General features: G+C 38.7%; 1 protein-coding gene and 1 pseudogene across 1 annotated transcript; one reads left to right on the top strand and one right to left on the bottom strand.

Annotated features, from left to right (window-relative positions):
- The first annotated feature begins 2,642 nt into the window (after positions 1-2,642).
- On the top strand, positions 2,643-11,951 carry LOC149298951 (monocarboxylate transporter 12-like). The gene is made up of 6 exons (XM_089486793.1): positions 2,643-2,749; positions 3,664-3,767; positions 4,661-4,804; positions 8,740-9,328; positions 11,383-11,642; positions 11,728-11,951. Exons 1-6 carry the CDS (start codon positions 2,643-2,645, stop codon positions 11,949-11,951), a joined length of 1,428 nt encoding a protein of 475 aa, XP_089342919.1.
- A 3,295-nt stretch (positions 11,952-15,246) lies between these two features.
- On the bottom strand, positions 15,247-16,704 carry LOC149298952 (interferon-induced protein with tetratricopeptide repeats 5 pseudogene; annotated as a pseudogene).
- Positions 16,705-17,461: the final 757 nt, after the last annotated feature.

The following is a 17,461-nucleotide window of genomic DNA, read 5'->3' on the forward strand; positions in this document are numbered from 1 at the left end:
CCACATTGGCAGTATGTGGCATGTGTGAAATGTTGACATTACTCCTCTCCTATGACCGACCTATGGTGTAAGAACCTTAGACATGGGAAGGTACATGGTGAGACACCCCCTCCTCTCCACTAAATAGAAGTTCAAAGGTAGAAAACATGGAACAGAAAGCAGCTGCAGGTACTTCTAAAAAAACATGAGAAAGGATTTTTTCTGATATTAACAAAAGGTACAGCAGCCTTGAAACTGGAAATGTGCTATATTGGTAAGAATCTTCCTCTTCCTGGTAATAATATTAGCGGAGTACATTGTGTTTTGATTTCTCCAGAAAAGCAGGACTTCTTTTGAGTTGCTGCGGATTTAGTTTGCAGGTAGTAATGAGATATTTTTCCAAAATATAAGAAGAGTCTTTTCCTTACATAAAGAATCAGTGAGTATATGTTTTACAATATATATAAATTATGTCTTAGTTTGGAGAATAGCATGATATGAGGTTAAAAATGACATTCATTTCCTGAGCTGAGAGGGTTAATCAAAGGTCTTTAATCAGAGTCTGTAACTGAATGCAGTTTAAATTGTCTATTAGAAAAAAGAGCGCATGTAGAACAGTAAGCATACGTAATTAAGGAAATATTGAATTTAAATAGTTCTAAAGATCCCCCCCAAAAAAACTATGGGTTCAATATAGTTGGCATTTGGAGTAAGAAAAGAATAGAGAAACAAAACAAATTAGTGATTGTTTCAGGTTGGAGAGCCAGAAAGCCATGCGTAGTGTCAGTTGGGAAGAACTGTGAGATGAGGATAATAACAACAAAATTATTGGGTTATGATAGTTTAAGCTGTACTAACAGTACCAAGGTTACCATCAGTTAAAGTTTTACTAACTGCTCCAAGACTATGGTCAACTACAGCACACTTAGGTGCAGTGAAAATGTTTTACAGAGTATATGAAGAGTGCAAGATACTATAAGCAGGATAAGTATGATAAATGGGGGCTTGAATGCCCAAAGGTTACATAGGGAAGAAAGGGTGTTGACAGGAGGATGAAAAAATCAGTAATGCCAATACAATCCTGTATATAGGCTGTCAAATGGATTTACCAAAGGAGTATACTGAGGAATTTGACAACGTTTTAGGACAATGTTCTGCATACGGTAGACTCATGAACAGAGATGTTAACCAGTTCCAATGATTCCTTTAAGCATTTAGCTGTTACTCTAGGGTTCCTTTTTACTCATTGAGCATTCTGATTTTGTGCACTATATATAGATATATGCTGGAATGGGAAAGGGTCGTCCCCAAACTGGTTTCACAAAGTTGGAAGCATACAAATATCTAAGATGCATTTGTATGCTGCAGCATTAACATGACCCTTCCCTAGAAATTTGTTGACCCCTGCTTTACACCACTCCAGCCAAAGCTTGGCATTGCGCATAGTGATCTTCGGCTAGTGTGCTGTCTCACAGAAACCTATTTCATGGTTGTGCTGATGTTGCTTCCAAACACAGTTTGGAATTAGTGATGTTACAGAATGTTGATGTTACAGAAGACAGGCAATTTTTACGTACTTCAGCATTCGATATCCCTGCACTGAGTGTGCATGGTCTACCCCTTTATGGCAGAACTTATAGTATGCTCCTCCTAGACGCTATATTAACTATAATAACACTTACAGTGGACTGAGGCAGATCTAGCAGGGCAGAAATGTCCCAAACTGACTTGAGGCAAAGTAGTATGTTTAAAGTCACTGAACTCTTCAGTACAACCCATTCCACTGCCAACCCGTCTATGGGGATTACATGCTCGTTTTCTTAATTCATGTACCTGTTAGCAATGGAGGTGGCTGAAACACCTAAACTCAATGAAAGGTGGGTGTCCATAGTTTTGGTCATATATAAAAGATGTGGATGCAGCAGGGAATGATATATTGCAGTAGACACAGCTTTTGTGGTACTCTGGTGTGGGTTCAAAAGAAGGCTGACCCCAATTAAAGTAGTCGAACTAAGGCATGGCATCAAAATGGCGTCTCATAAATCCTTGCACATATCAGGTCAGGTTGCAGGAGCTGGCATGGAGGTCTCCTGTGTTGCTACTTACAATGATTCAGCTCACCACATTGCCACAGGCCCAGAGCTAGTTTAGTCTCCTAGTAACTAATACAGCTTTCCATAAACAACAGTTAACACAGTGGTTTGTAAAACCTGTACACAACATTCACACGGTTCAACATCTAGCATAAAATGTCAACAACTTCCAATGCTGGGGTAGCCAGTTTATGTGTAAAGTGAGTTTCACTGTTCCCACCTTATAGTAACAATTGCTTTATGCTTAACATTATTAATTATGTTAGAAACCTAAATAAAATAATCTATATAATAATAATATATATAATATTATGAAGCTAATAATCTAGTAAATGTTTGTTTTGTTGATTTTTAATACATTCTGATTTTATTCTGTTGATGCTCTATATTTTTTTTTTTTTAGATGTTAAATAGAGTCTCAAACGGAAGGTAACATTTCCAGAATATTCCGCATGTCGTCGGAAGTGTGTTTACAACTAAATGTGATCTTATGTGGAGAAACCAGTGCCAAGTGTTTTAATAGTTTGAGGACGCATCATCAGTCTGCAAGAAAGCCCACTGCTTTGTAGGATGGCACAGAAGAAGAAATTGCTCACAGCGCCACCCGATGGAGGCTGGGGGTGGATGATTGTAGTCGGATGTTTTTTTGTTACAGTTTGCACACGTGCTGTTACAAGGTAAATACACTTTCCACTCTAATGGGATTGCAGTAACCACATGAGATGATAATTCAATGTTTTGCAGGTTGTCTACATCTCATTAGACCCACCAGAGATGTATATATCGGCATCATATTTTGCAGCGCTGTATAAGTGGTAAACACTGCATAATAAGTAGTGCAACACATAGCAAGTTGGATTTACAGAAACAAATGTTGAAGTGGGTCCTGCTGAAATTATTTTACAATCTAGAAGTAACCCCTGTATGTATAGAAAATGGACACCAAAACGTCAGTCTGATCCAAAAATATCTATCTAGGCTTCTGGTTAGTGTTAAGTTGGCCAATTGTGGGTTATTAATATTTATTATTTATTATTATTTATTAAAAAAATCTGCTTACCAGACTTGGCAAAGCACTGCCTGCATAAGGACTAATTAGCAGCTTTTTGCTATGGATTAAGCCCAACTAGCAGTAAACCAAAATGTATTTTTCAAAATATAATTTCTAAAATTAAAAAAACTTTGACTTAACTACAAAAAAGAAAAAAAATACAAAAACAAATAAAATGTATTATATAAGTAAAAATATAGCTCATATATTTTCACACAACTGGATTATTTTCTCTTTTGCCAAAATCAATATAAGATCCCTAGAAACCACAGTGGACAAGGCCAGTCCAGTTTAGTCAAACACGACGAACAGGGACAAAGTCTTCCTTAAGGTAGACGTAAAACCGTTTGCTGATTTAGCTTCATGAGAATTATTTTTCTTTTTACCTTACCTGACACGATAGTTGTGCCAAAACCACATTGCTTTCATGTGCAGGTAGAGTACAATTTCAACCATCTTAAATGTATCTTACATTGAAAAATAACATTTTATTACAAAATATTATATGCATTTAAACATATATTTGTGTTTTTTTCATAGATGTATCTCCATATTCTTTGTTGAGTTTCAAGTATATTTTGGTCAAGATTATTCAAGAACAGCTTGGATACATTCCATTGTTGACTGCTCTACTATGCTGTGTGGTGAGGATCACATTGCAAAAAATAATAATACATAAATAAAATCTAATGACTACATTATCAGATATTGTACATGAAAACAAATTCTTCACATGAGCTAGGGGGGAGTTAACCAGACCCTGAGTGATATAGGAAACAAGAAATGAGAACTTGTGTGCTTGTATAAATTCTTATATTAGTTAATGGAGAGCGGACAAGGGACCAGGGGAGGGGGCTGCTTTACCTGCCCCTTGTTCAGAAGCTGCCAGCACTCCTCTAATCACAGGTATTTGTTAGATCTCATCAGTACAGAATGGGAACATCTCTGACCTATGCATGTCAATATAAAACCAGCAGCTGGTAAAACATATGTTATGCTGATGCCACGACCCCCATTTTTTAAACTTATTGGGATTGTAACTTTACATTGATTTACAGGGGTTAAATTGTAATGTTTCCATTTCTATATATATTAAGAAAGTGTTACTTCCCTAATCCCTAGGGAATCCTTAGTTGTGGCTTTTCTAAAATCCACCCTTATTTAGTAAGGGTATTTAATTTTACTGTTTCAACGTTTTATCTTCTCTGATATTCTCCTGTGCATATCCTTACTGTGTTTGCCATTGTGTCTCACAGTTTGGCTTAGCTGTCTTAAAATAATAAAAAAATGTAATATATTATTATTCTAAGGGATTCAGTTCTTTTGAACTGTGGGACATTTGATCTGTTAATCTTGTAGTCTCATATAATACTAAAAACTGACACCTATATTTGATATAATTAATAAACAAATACCTTTAAGATACAAAATTGCTCATGTAACATAGTACAGTAGTGTTTGGTATTGGCTCATTGGCCCTTAGTTTTATATTTTTATACATGACTGCTAGATCTAACATAATTATTTTGTTTTTCAGCCCCCCTTGGAAGCTATGTAAGTAACCACCTCTCCTGCCAAACTGGAATAATGCTAGGAGGACTTCTTGCTGCTACGGGACTAGTTCTAAGCTCCTTTGCTACGAGTTTGGAGTATCTATACCTCACATTAGGAGTCCTCACAGGTAAAAGCTATAAATAAAATATACTTTATTAGCATAGCTATATGTAATTATAGCTTTCACATTCAGTCATTTCAGATAAGTTGGTTGAGCCACACAGAAAGGTTTTCTGTGCGTACAATCAAGTTATCTAAAATGACTCTTCAAAGAGCTTTCAATGTCAATGAAAGAGTATTTCGTGAGTATAACCAAGGAACCTGACTGCTAATAACTAACTAGTAGGAAGAAGAGAAAGGAAGTAGAAAAAATCTAAATATTTTGGGTAATCTATAAAATGACCTTGTTAGCTATATTTGTGTGTTAAAGAGATACTTCCTGCTGAAAAGTGATTGTTAACATCCACTTTGTTCCTGTGCCATTTCTAAAATATGGTACCCAATCCTTACTGCCGAACGCCAGAAAGTGACATCTTATTCCAGCACTCTGCCTCTTAAGGATGGGCAGCATCGGGTACAGCATGATATGCTTTAGAAATCTGACCAAAGATAGCATCCCTTAAATAATTTGGCAATACATAGAATTTTAATAGCAGAGTTTGTGAGGAAGCACCAATACTTTCAAAGTATTTAAGGACAATCTTTAAGTCTATTATTTCTCTTCTCTTTCTTTCTTTCTCTCTTTTTTATGGTAAGGAACTTGAAATTCCATTAGTCAACTGACAGGTTATCTGAAATTGGCTTTGCCAGAAGGCTGTAACTGAAAGCATTTACATGATTTGGATGGGATTGGGAATAATACCAGCCATTATTAGTTTAGAGTAGCCCTGGTATTACAAATTTAGTATTTTGGTTTGCTGGAGGACAGTATGAATAATCTGGCATTACTGTTGTTTTCATGTGAAAAATAGCCAGACTTCTTACAAAAGAAAAATATGCACCTGCAACAACAATGATGTTAATGTTTGTTTTTTTCTGCTTTTCCCCCTTCTTTAAAATACTGGACACTGCACATAACTGCTTGTTTTTATTGTGTAATTATTCACAAGGAAACAACTAACACAGGATCCACTCTTCCCAGAGCAATTTCAGTATAAAGGGAGATACAATACGATACAATACTGGTCTATCTGTATATCTATTAAGACTTTCAGATTCGCACAGATTTCAAATGTAATGAAAGTTGCATATTTTGTTGATTTGTACAAAACTCTGACAACGAGGCAAGACCCCCCCCACAAAACAAAGTAAAAAACTCTCTTAGAATGTCTCCCTACCTTCTCCACAGACTGCTTCCTCTTCCGTGTCCCGCAGCTCTGTTTCTTCTCTAAAATCTTGTTGATCTTCATGTTTTTCTCTCTTCTGTCTTCCACCTTCTTTTTTAATTAGCATCTCTGCGGAAATGACCTCCTGGTGAACCTCTGCAAAAATGGCGGAGCTTCAGCTGACATCCTCTCCTCCCAGTTAGAGTATAGGGGGAGAGGGTGTGCCCAGAAGCCCCACCATTTTGTCCGAAGATAACCTCCAGGTGAACATCTGTGAAACTGGCGGGACTTCTGATGACATTCTCTCTCACTCTATTGCAAGATAGGAGGAGAGGTTGTGCCCGGAAGGTCCGCCATTTAGCCCCAAGATAACCTCCCATGAACCTCTGCAAAAATGGCATTGTGTCTGGTGACATCCTCTCCCCATTTTTTGCGGAAGTTCACAGGGAGGCAATGTCCACAGAGATGCGGACGAAGAAATAAGAAAGAAGATAGGGAGTCATTCAGAGAGAGTGAATAAGAGTTATAGTGTGAGAGAAGGTAGGGAGTCATTCAGAGAGAGTGAATAAGAGTTAGAGTGTGAGAGAGTAAGTGAATGTGGGCCAGGGGCGGGCTGGGCGAGGGGGGCATCTAAATTAAATGGCCGCATGGCTGCCCACTGGAGTGGCCGATTCGGCCATATTTAATGCGGGCAAAAAGCCTGCAGCACCCGCGGTGGCCGGCCAATGCCAGCACCATGCCACCCAGTGCCTCAGTGAGGCTCTTCGTCCTGCCCCTTTGAAGATGCGACATGCCGCTCAAGGGGGTAGTCTCACATGGAACAGCTCCTCGTGACAGGGAGAAGAGCATGTCGCAGGAGAGCAGTCTGTAGGGAAGGCAGCAAAAAAGTAAGTATTTTAAAAAAATTAAAAAAAATCGTTGGAGTGATAGGTGGAAGGGGACCCATATTCATAAGGGGTCTGCCTTGGGACAATACATAAAGAGGGTGGCTGGGGGGTATAAGTACACAACAGGGTGGTTGGGGCATCACATAAATCAATACACAAAGGTACATTAACCAGTACAAAAGGGGGCATCAATACTCAAAGGAGGAGGGCTGGCCAGGGACATCACATACATCAATACACAAGGGTGTTGGGGTGTAAATGCACAAAGGGGGCTGGCTGGGGGCACATGCACATGGGGCAATACACAAGGGGGAATGCATTAAAACCAAAGGGAGGGGCTGGCTGGGGCATCAATACACATAGGGGGAAACACACAACCAGTGTGGAATGCATTTTTTATGCTTTGTGTAGATTAACCCGTACTGATGCGGGTGTCGGTGTGGCAGAGCCCATCCTGGTTTGGAGGTCAGTGTGGCAGAGTCTGTCCTGGTGTGTGTGTGTTTGGGTGTCGGTGTGGCAGAGCTTGTCCTGGTGTGTGTGTTTGGTCATCTGTTTCCTGGTACTTTACTTACTGTAGGAATAAATAGAACTATTTACTTATCCAGAGATAAAACACTCTCCTGAATTTGTAGTCGCTTCAGAGGACAAAACTTTCTAGGCCCGAAAAGAAAGGTTTCATGTTATTTCAATCGGCATATCTTATTAAAAAGGAGTAGTGGCACTAAATTGTGGCTTCAGGCATCCCATGAATGATTACTTTTTTTAAGTGTACTGATGTACTCCCAATCCCATCACGTTACATCAATATGCATTATAAAATCAGGAAAAGATGGGCATGGATTGTGGGCTGATTTGGTGGCACAACAGGCCTTAGGCTCCCAGCCCTCCCCTGATGTGGGCGTTGGGCAATGAATTTCATTCCGAATTTAAAAACACCCCTAATCTTCGTCTGACATGAATGGGCAGCAAACAGAATTAGCTGTCCAAAAACAAATGGGCCCAAAACAAAACAAAAATGCAATCATAATTGTTTGTGGCCCATTTGCACACTTGTAATATTCATTCATCTTTCCATTATTAAAAATGCTTGTGTATGCAGTTGATGACTCTGTCATCGAGAATTATATAGAATAGTTATTATAATAAGTAGAACATTAAAAACAGCCTATAACATTTTTTAACAAATTGTGTAGACTTACATGAGATGAGTAGAATGTTGTAGTTGTGTTGTGTTGTGGTATCTTGTTTTAATTTGTTTACATAATCTATTAAGTACACAGATTGTTACTGTTAACCCAGCCTTGGTTCAGGACAGGCCTTCTTACCCCTACCCATTTTCATAATATGTTATAACATTTTCTTTTGGGTTTTAAGGCCTGTCAACATGCTGGGCCATCATGTTTTAAATTGGAGCTCCTCACCTATATATTTTGGCAATAGCCTTTACACAACTTTTTACATTGTGACAAAAATGTCCATGAGGCAAGAAGGGCAATGTCATGGCCAAATGACCAATGTCATCTCTGGTGCCTTCTCCAGAGTCATTTTTGGGACTGAAATGCTGTCTCTCTCTGTTCTAATAGTATGAGTGTATTACAGTGTCCTGCAGCTCCAAAAGTCACAAACATATAAACAACAGAACGTGTGTGGTTTTTTTTAAATAAATCCCAAACATGTTTAACTTTGCAGACTTTTAACTATGCCCCCTGAAGCAAAAGTGTATTTATTTAGAGGTATGTATCATTGTAACTTTGTAACATTGCCCGGCATTCTTTTTTTTTTATTATTTTTGCGATCATAAATAGGAAAACATGATTTTGACCTTGATTATGTTTCTTCTTTACCTCTAGGCGTTGGATTTGCACTATGTTACAGCCCTGCCATTGCAATGGTGGGAAAGTACTTTGACAAAAGGAAAGCCTTAGCTTATGGAATTGCCATGTCTGGGAGTGGTATTGGAACCTTTATTTTGGCCCCTGTGGTTCAGCTGCTAATTGAACAGTTTTCCTGGCGTGGAGCTTTACTTATCCTTGGTGGGTTTGTCGCAAATCTATGTGTTTGTGGTGCTTTAATGCGGCCTATTAACATTAAGGAAGAGGACTTTGCACATTGTCAACTAAACCAAGAAAAAATTCCAGATGAACCAAAGAAAAACATAATTCAAACATCCACATGTACATCGTTGAGCCAGGACTGCACTCATAAAAGTCTTTGTTACTGTTCTCAGCAGGACTACAGCTTTATCCTGAAGCCAAACTTCATCATACTTGCATCATCCTTTCTTTTTCTGGCCTATGGATGTAGTCCTCCATTTGTGTACCTTGTGCCTTATGCTTTAAGTGTTGGAGTTAGCCACCAAGAAGCCGCTTTTCTAATGTCTATCCTTGGTGTGGTAGACATTGTTGGCAACATCACTTTTGGATGGTTAACAGATAGAAGGTAATTTCAAGCATCTCTCATATGACAAAATATTGTACAAAAATTCACACTGTAAGAATACTGCTGTGGGAACTTAGACAGTTACCGGTATAAGGAGTCACACTGCCGAGGTTCTACCTGTGCTATAGTCACAATTTCCATCTTAAATAAATGTAATATTCATTTTCTTTTGTTGGATCATGATCTGGAGTAGTTTAACCTACAGGCAACCTGGATGTGCATTAAAACCTTATTTCTAAATGTCTTTCACTGCAATATCTGACAAGTATAGTCAACCTTTTAGAAAAAATTTACCCAATAGTAAGTACAGACTTTCACCAACTTTAATTTTGTTTGCTTTTTGTCAATTATTGTTTTCCATTAATTCATTATTTTATTTTATATTAGTGAGTTAGTGTAGCCAACAGATTACCCATCCATGAACTAAGTAAGCAACATAAGAGCTGTAGTTCCAAAAAAGCTAGAGAGCTAGTTGTTGAAATCCATGCCTACAGCCTAACATAAATGTTGTACAAATTAACATGCTGCTTACCAGTAATGAAAAATATTTGTTTGAAATATAAAGCAATCAAGATAGACAGATGTAAACATATAGATCAGCTTTTTGCTTATCTCACTGAAAAGGCTGACCCTTCGTATGTATATATATAGAGAATATTATAATATTAATGTATTGGTCACGATTGATTTAAAATACCATATTGGCTCGGATATAGGCCGCCCCCGTATATAGACCGCACCCTAAAAGTTTGGTGCTTTTTTAAAGAAAAAGTTTTTTTCTTTAAAAAAGTACCAAAAGAAACATGCTGCCACTCTGTCTCCCCCCCCCGAGATATGCTGCCACTCTGTCTCTCCCCCCCCGAGATATGCTGCCACTGTCCTCCCCCCGAGATATGCTGCCACTGTCCTCCTCCCCCCCGAGATATGCTGCCACTCTGCCCCCCCCCGACTTACCAGAGGAGACTCCCGGGTGTCTTGCGGGGCCGGCGGGGGACATCTACGCAATACGCGTACACAACTTCCGGTGCCGGCACTCAGCTGATGTGCCGGCACCGGAAGTTGTATACGCGTATTGCGTAGATGTCCCCCGCCGGCCCCGCAAGACACCCGGGAGTCTCCTCTGGTAAGTCTTGGGGGCAGAGGTAAAACGCATCGTGCGGACGGTCACCGGCTGCGGCGATGCGGGTAAACAACCTCCGCAGCCGGTGACCATCCGCACAATGCGCTTAGACAACCTCCCGTGCCAGCACCCCCCCCGTGGAAAGTGATGGCAAGGCAGGCTGTCTAAGCGTATCGAGGAGTAGGATGCAGGTCCCCTGCACCGCTGCGGGGGATCTGTATCCTAACCCTGCCCGGCGCCCGGGACTGCATGTCCCGTGCGTCGGGCGCTAGACCCCGAATATAGGCCGCACCCCCACTTTAAAGACTTAAAGTGGGGGGAAAAAGTGCGGCCTATATTCGAGCCAATACGATATATCTAAATGGTGTCCTCTAGTGGTTACACCAGTTAATCACTTTTGGCCCTGATTTACTTGTGTGCCTTACCATGCAATTTGGAAACTTGGTTTGTCAGTAAAACCTTTTTTTAATAGCACAGATATGTGCATTTAACATAGATATTTCTGTTAACAGGATGCTTAAAAGATGTGTACAATAAAGCTACATTAGAAGTGGAGGTGGTGGAGCAAGCTATAGTGGACTTGTTCACCTCATACACAGGTCCACACATAACAAGAACCATGGATTCCAAGAATCTGAAGGTTGCACTTCGGCTCTGGCTTATGCTACTTCCCATTTGTTGAGTTAGACTGAACCAAGGCATTAGCCTCCACTGGCTCATCTGATTCTAAAAAGAAGCAGTGTGATACTGCAGGATACATTTTATACAAGTGCCCCAGTTGAAAGAGCCATCAGGTTGAGCTATGGTTAATAATAACCGTGGCAGTATCTTTCATGGAGTGAACTGCCAGGATGGAAATCAAAAATGTTAGCTTTGGAACTACTTTTGGTTGAAATCCCATTTTAATTGTTTTTATTTTTAAATTTACCACCAGAGTTTTGAAGAGACATCGATATGTTTGCTACCTCATAGCTGTTGGACTGGATGGTCTGTCCTGTCTTTTTCTTCCACTTCTCAAGTGCTTCCAGCTACTTGTGCCATTTTCTGTTACATTTGGCTATTTTGATGGAGCATACGTGGCATTGATACCCGTTGTGACTGGAGATGTTGTAGGAACATCTAATTTATCTTCAGCCCTAGGATTGGTTTTCTTCCTGCATGCTGTGCCTTATTTGGTTAGCCCACCCATTGCAGGTATGAAGACACAATACACCTTTTTAAATAACTCATGTGTTACATTATTGTGAAATAAAAATATTTATCTTTTTGTTTTGTGAAGGTTGGCTGGTGGACACTACAGGGGACTATACTGCAGCATTCCTCCTCAGTGGATTCTCCATGATATTTTGTGCTTTTCTACTGGGTTTTGCAAAGGTCATTCAGAAGATTAAGAACAAACAGCTAAAACCAACTGTTTTAGCTTCAGACACAAGGCAGGAAGTTTGGACTAATGGGGACGCGGTCCATTCAGTCACAGAAGAGATGAGCCAAAAGGAGGTATAGCTGCGTCCTAGTTAGAGGATTGGCAGCCTCAGGATGCCAAGCCCCTTCCGAGAAGAGATGCTAACAGAGAATAAAATGGGCAAGGGGCCCAAGATGTTTAAGACAAGGAGCCCTAGTTATATATATGTGCATTAAGCAGCAATCTGTTTTTATGATCTCTCGTGTTTATTTGCTATAAGACATCACTATTCACAAGATAATACTTTTTATAATTGACTTTTAATTTGGAATCTGAAGACAGTTACCAACCTGAAACAGTTTCCTTCTGCACATCAAATGCAGAAAACCTGCACTTTACAATGGACAACATGGGAAACCACCATCAGTTTTGTAAGAATACCCTTATCAGGGGAAGAAGTTTGTCAGAACTGGAAAATAAAATTCAGATCCATATTACATTTGCATTTCTGTGTCCGATAAATGAAACTGATTTGGTTTAGGAGAAAGGTACTATTTCACTTAAGAGGAGCTGAGATCTGTGGCAAAAAAGCATATTAATTAGTTACCCAATCGGATATTTTCATTCCTCATATCACATTTACAAATAACCAATGAGCTTCCATGAAAAAGGAAATTATGCTAAGATTGCTGCTGCAAAGGTCTTCTTATCCATGAGTCCTGCTCATGCTGGTGAGAAGTATGGTGTATAAAAATAGAATTGTGTGCTAAAGAGATGCAACTTGTTTAGTATATTCTTGTCCTATTGTAACATTAGATGGAAGCAAACAGATTCAAGCTGTTGTTTGACAATTACCTGTGCATTCCCATAATTTCTATTATATGGGGAACCATCATTTTTACATCTTTTAGTGTTACTACATCTGAGCATTCAAACTGTCTATAGCTTGAAAGAATTTTTTAAATCAGTGTAATTACCCACTTTGGAGATATTTGGAGTAAAAGTAAGTGGGCATTTTAGTTTATGTGCTAATATTTGTGGATCAATAAATCCCTGCGCTCGTATCTACAGATACTTCTTCCAGAAACAGAACACCTGCCAGCACATAACAGTAAGGTAACAAAGGCGAGGAATAACTTAATGGCCAGGTATAATAATCCAAATCCTGTGAATAGTTAAGTTGGCTACACAGAAGCTGGTTTCTATTACACACATATATGGCTTCCTTTGCCACCTGCAACACCATTAATGAATAAATTAGAGTGGAGCCTTGCCAGTGGGGCTGCCATCAACAGGTAATGGTAGTATACTTCAATGGAGTAATGTAAAGCAGAGGGGCATTAACCTCCTTTGGTTTCTTTCCATCCTCTGCCATTCTCCGTCATTAACTCATAGTCATAAGGAGAATTACAAGCAAGATATATGCAACTTTCATGATGCAATTAGCATTAGTAACTTGACCCTGGTCATTGATGCCACTTTTACTTATCTATATAAGCCTACCTACTTTGGATACATCTTATGAGGTAGGGTAGTGTAGGGAAGTATTATGTCTGGTTCGAAAAGTAGGGAACTGAAAGATGTAACAAACTCATTAACTTAAGACTAGCCAGAAACATCAGTGCAGGTGGGGCACAACCACAGGTAGTACTAGGAACTATGCCTGGGTCTGGTACTAAGAGAGAAAAAGGAGAGGTGTTAAGAAAATGGAGCGATTAAGAGATATAGGCCAGAGATAATGAGGAGAAAGAAATGGGAGAGACAGATAGACGAGGAGATAATGAAAAAGAGGGGAGATGGGGAGAAAGGTGAAAGATAAAGAGAAAGGGAAGAGATAATGAATAAGGAGACACATATGGAGATAGGGGGAAATGGAGATAATGAGAAGGAGGAGAGATGGGAACTAAGGGGAGAGATAAAGTAAAAGAGAGAAAAAGAGGAAGAGAGAGAAAGAAGATGGATTAATAAAAAAGGGAGAGATGAGATAATGAGAGTGGAGAAGTAGAGAGAAAATGGAGAGGTAAAGAGAAAAGGAAGAAATAATGTAAAATATGAGGAGAAAAGAAAAAGAGCTAATGAGAAAGCATAGAGGTGGGAAAAAAGGTGATAAAGAAGAGGAGAAATAAAGAGAAATGGGAGACAATGGGAATGAAAGAGAAGAAAGAGGAGGACCGGTAAAGCAAAAGGATGGGGAGAAAAAGAGAACAAAGATAGATAAAAAGAAAAAGAGGAGAGATAGAAAGAAAATATAAAGAAAAAGAGTAGGGGAGATAATGAAAGGGGCCCCTTTATTTCTTAACCGCCAGGACCACGCGGCCTGCAGCAAACAGGTGAGTACATGCCGCTCAGCACCCTCGCGCTGAGTGGCAGGAGCCTGTCTGCCTATTTGCAATGTGTCCTAGCGACATAACAGAGAGAGGGAATTTCCGTGACACTTGAGACCTCTGTCTACCAATGTGGTCCTCCCACCCCAGGTATACCACGGCTGTACAATTACTCTGTATGATCAAAATAATTACCAAATGCTGCAGAGCACTGAAAGGTGTTTATTTTCTTCAACAATCATCCATAAGGTTTTCTGCATAGAGCCAGAGCACCAAATAGATCAGATTGATTTAGAAATGAACTGTTGCCTAAAAAAATAGAAACACGTAACTCCCATTATGTCCTTTTAATCATATTTATTATTCAGCTTTTCTATTATTTTTATTATTCATGTTCAGGAATTCTTTACAAAAAAATTTACCACAAGAATACAATATTTTATCAGTATTGACATGCGTGCACAACTCAACTGGTACATGCTATGGAAACCAGTATGTTCCCTAAAATATGTAATAAAGTGCTTTATACACAAAATGTTAACTTTGCTAAATGTGAAAACATACTTAAAATAAATATACGAGACTGATGGTGAAGCACATGAAAGAACTCTGCAAGTGTGAAACACAAGTGGTAACTAATCTGTACAATCCACTGCGATATCATAGAAGCCTGACCTTTATGGTTGAATGCAATTGTTGCTACAGGTTCATGCAAAATGGCAATGTGAACCTTAATTGATTATAACACATATAATTAAATATGGCACCGGAAACATAATTTGAGGTACTAAGTACTAATAATTGTTTTTCTTTTTTTATTAAACATTATGAGATCCTATTCAAATGTAATTAAATAATGTTTGTGTAGGTGGAACTGCACCTTTAATCATAGGGTAGAATTCTGCTCCATCCAGCATTACTGCAACAAAATTGTTTAATTAATGTACATTGCAGGGTTAGCCAACAAGAACCTCTGGTGTTTTTTTTTTAATGGAACCGCATCATAACTTATTCTTATATCAAAACATTAAAATGGTAATAGTCCTTAGCGTCATGTAAGTCATCTTTTCATTTAAATATTTAGCTTTAATTCACAAAGAGAGCTCAGAAATTCATCATTGGAAGGGTCCAGGTCTAGAGCTTTTTCATAACATTCTATTGCATCAACTGGATTTTGTTGTATCTTATAGACAAACCCAAGCAAACCATATCCAAAAGCATCCTTGGGGTCTCCATCGAGCCTCCTGTTAGCTATTCGTTTTAAACACTGCTCACACCATGGTCTATTCTCGCTAGTGCCTGCTGTTAGGAGAGCTTCTTTGTAATGTTTCACAGCTTCACTTTCACACTTTCTACCATATTCTTCAAACATACCATAATAGTAATGAATTTTCTGCTTGTCATCTTCTGAAAGATTGGCCAGGGTCAACGCCTTTTTAAATGTCTCCTCTGATTTTTTGTATTCATTTGCCTCTTTAAACATATTTGCTAAATCAACATATGCATACACAAATTGTTTTTTCAATTCCACTACCATTTCAAAGTGAAATATGGCTTTCTTAATGCAGTCCTTAATTTCTTTTGTGTGGGCACTTCTGTTTCTGCTGTCATGCTTTGCTAGTTTTTTTGCATCTATCATTTTTCTTCTGTAACACAGTCCTATCTGATGATGAAGAAATCCAGAAGAAGGCAATAAAGCCACCGCTCTTGTGAGAACAGTAAGAGCTTTATCGGTCATTCCGGCTCGCCTATAAAATTTTGCAACATAGCGAAGCATATATGGAAGGTCTGGTGTTTGTCTTAAAGCTTCTTCGATATATTTAAGTCCTTCATCTGCTCTTTTCAGGTCCTGCAGCTTCAAGCCGAGAAGTGTTTTCACCACCGAATCTTTTGGATTGAGTTCTACCGCCCGTTTCAACAGTTCTAATGATTTGCATTTGCTTGGGTCAAAGGTTAGCGTGAAACTTTCTAAACGGTAAACTGCCGTGGCATAACCACTGTTCCACTCAGGATTATCTGGATCCTCTTCAAGTGCTTTCTCAAAACACTCCTTGGCTTTTCCATAGTATTTTCCACTTACTTTTAACAAGGACCAACCCTTTTCACCATATATTTCATGCACTTCAAGATCTTCCTTTGATGATTTTTTTAGTTCTTGGTAAATTCGATCCACTTTGTCAAGATATATCTCAGATTTCTCATAGTTTTTTGAGTAATAATATACCCATGCAAAGTTGCCATAGGTCACCAGAAGTTTACGGTTTGTTTCATCTGAGCAAAGCTTCTCAGCTTGTTCTAAATTGGCAATTGCTTCTGTGTAACTGTCTTGCATATGTTTTACAAAGGCCAGCATATTATATACCATGTATTTATTCTCAGAGACCAAATATTCCAGCTGATTGTTCAATCTGTCTTCCAGCTCATCAGCATCAAAGTCTTTCTCTAGTAACTGCCACGTAAAATGACAATTTAGCTGTAACAAGCGAACTTTTAAGGCTCTTTCACTGCAGAAAATAAAGCAAAAGCACATGTTAGTTTTAGTTATGATACTTGTATATAAATAAGATGGAGTTCCAGTATGACGAAAATAGAAGCGACTAACTATACGATAAACACTATCAGTAATCTGCGCAATAAATGCTGAAGTACAGGATAGAATTAATGAATTCACCTAAATATAAACCTCCATATTCTTCAAATGTATCCACTTTTATACCAATTGGTGATCTATAATTTTACCAAAATAATTGTAAATCCACTCTTGTTTCTAAACGGAAGCCACACTTAAGGGACAACCTATAATCAGCGAATACCATGGAGTAGCCATTGCCTTAGCTTCGCTTGTCCTATGCAAAAGTCTAATAAAAAAAGGACATCACAACCACGTAACCTCAGTTTTACAAATGTATTATTCCATGTTATTTAAGAAAGCTAAGCCCAATTTAAATTAATTTATCAGCAAGTCACATATAGAAATTCTGAGGCAAAGTGGAGCAATGCTATTAGACATTATGTTTGTTACTATGGCGATTGCTCCACATTTAAAACTTTGCACTAGAATCATGCTTTAGAAATACGGCGCACTGTGTTACACATTCCTCTTGTCAAAAAAAAGGATACATTTTCAGTATAGCTAATACAATAATATAGAAAATGTTATTATTATCAGTAGTACAGTAATTGACTGGTAAATGACTGGCAGATCAGGTTCTGTAGTGTGTGGCTCCATATATTCAGGACAACTTACCCATCCCCAGTCCCGTCCTGGAAGTGATAGGGAAAAATAA

Source organism: Sceloporus occidentalis, unplaced genomic scaffold (assembly GCF_023333645.1).
Source record: "Sceloporus occidentalis isolate IW3139 unplaced genomic scaffold, rSceOcc1.0.p SCAF_30, whole genome shotgun sequence".
NCBI lineage: Eukaryota > Metazoa > Chordata > Lepidosauria > Squamata > Phrynosomatidae > Sceloporus > Sceloporus occidentalis.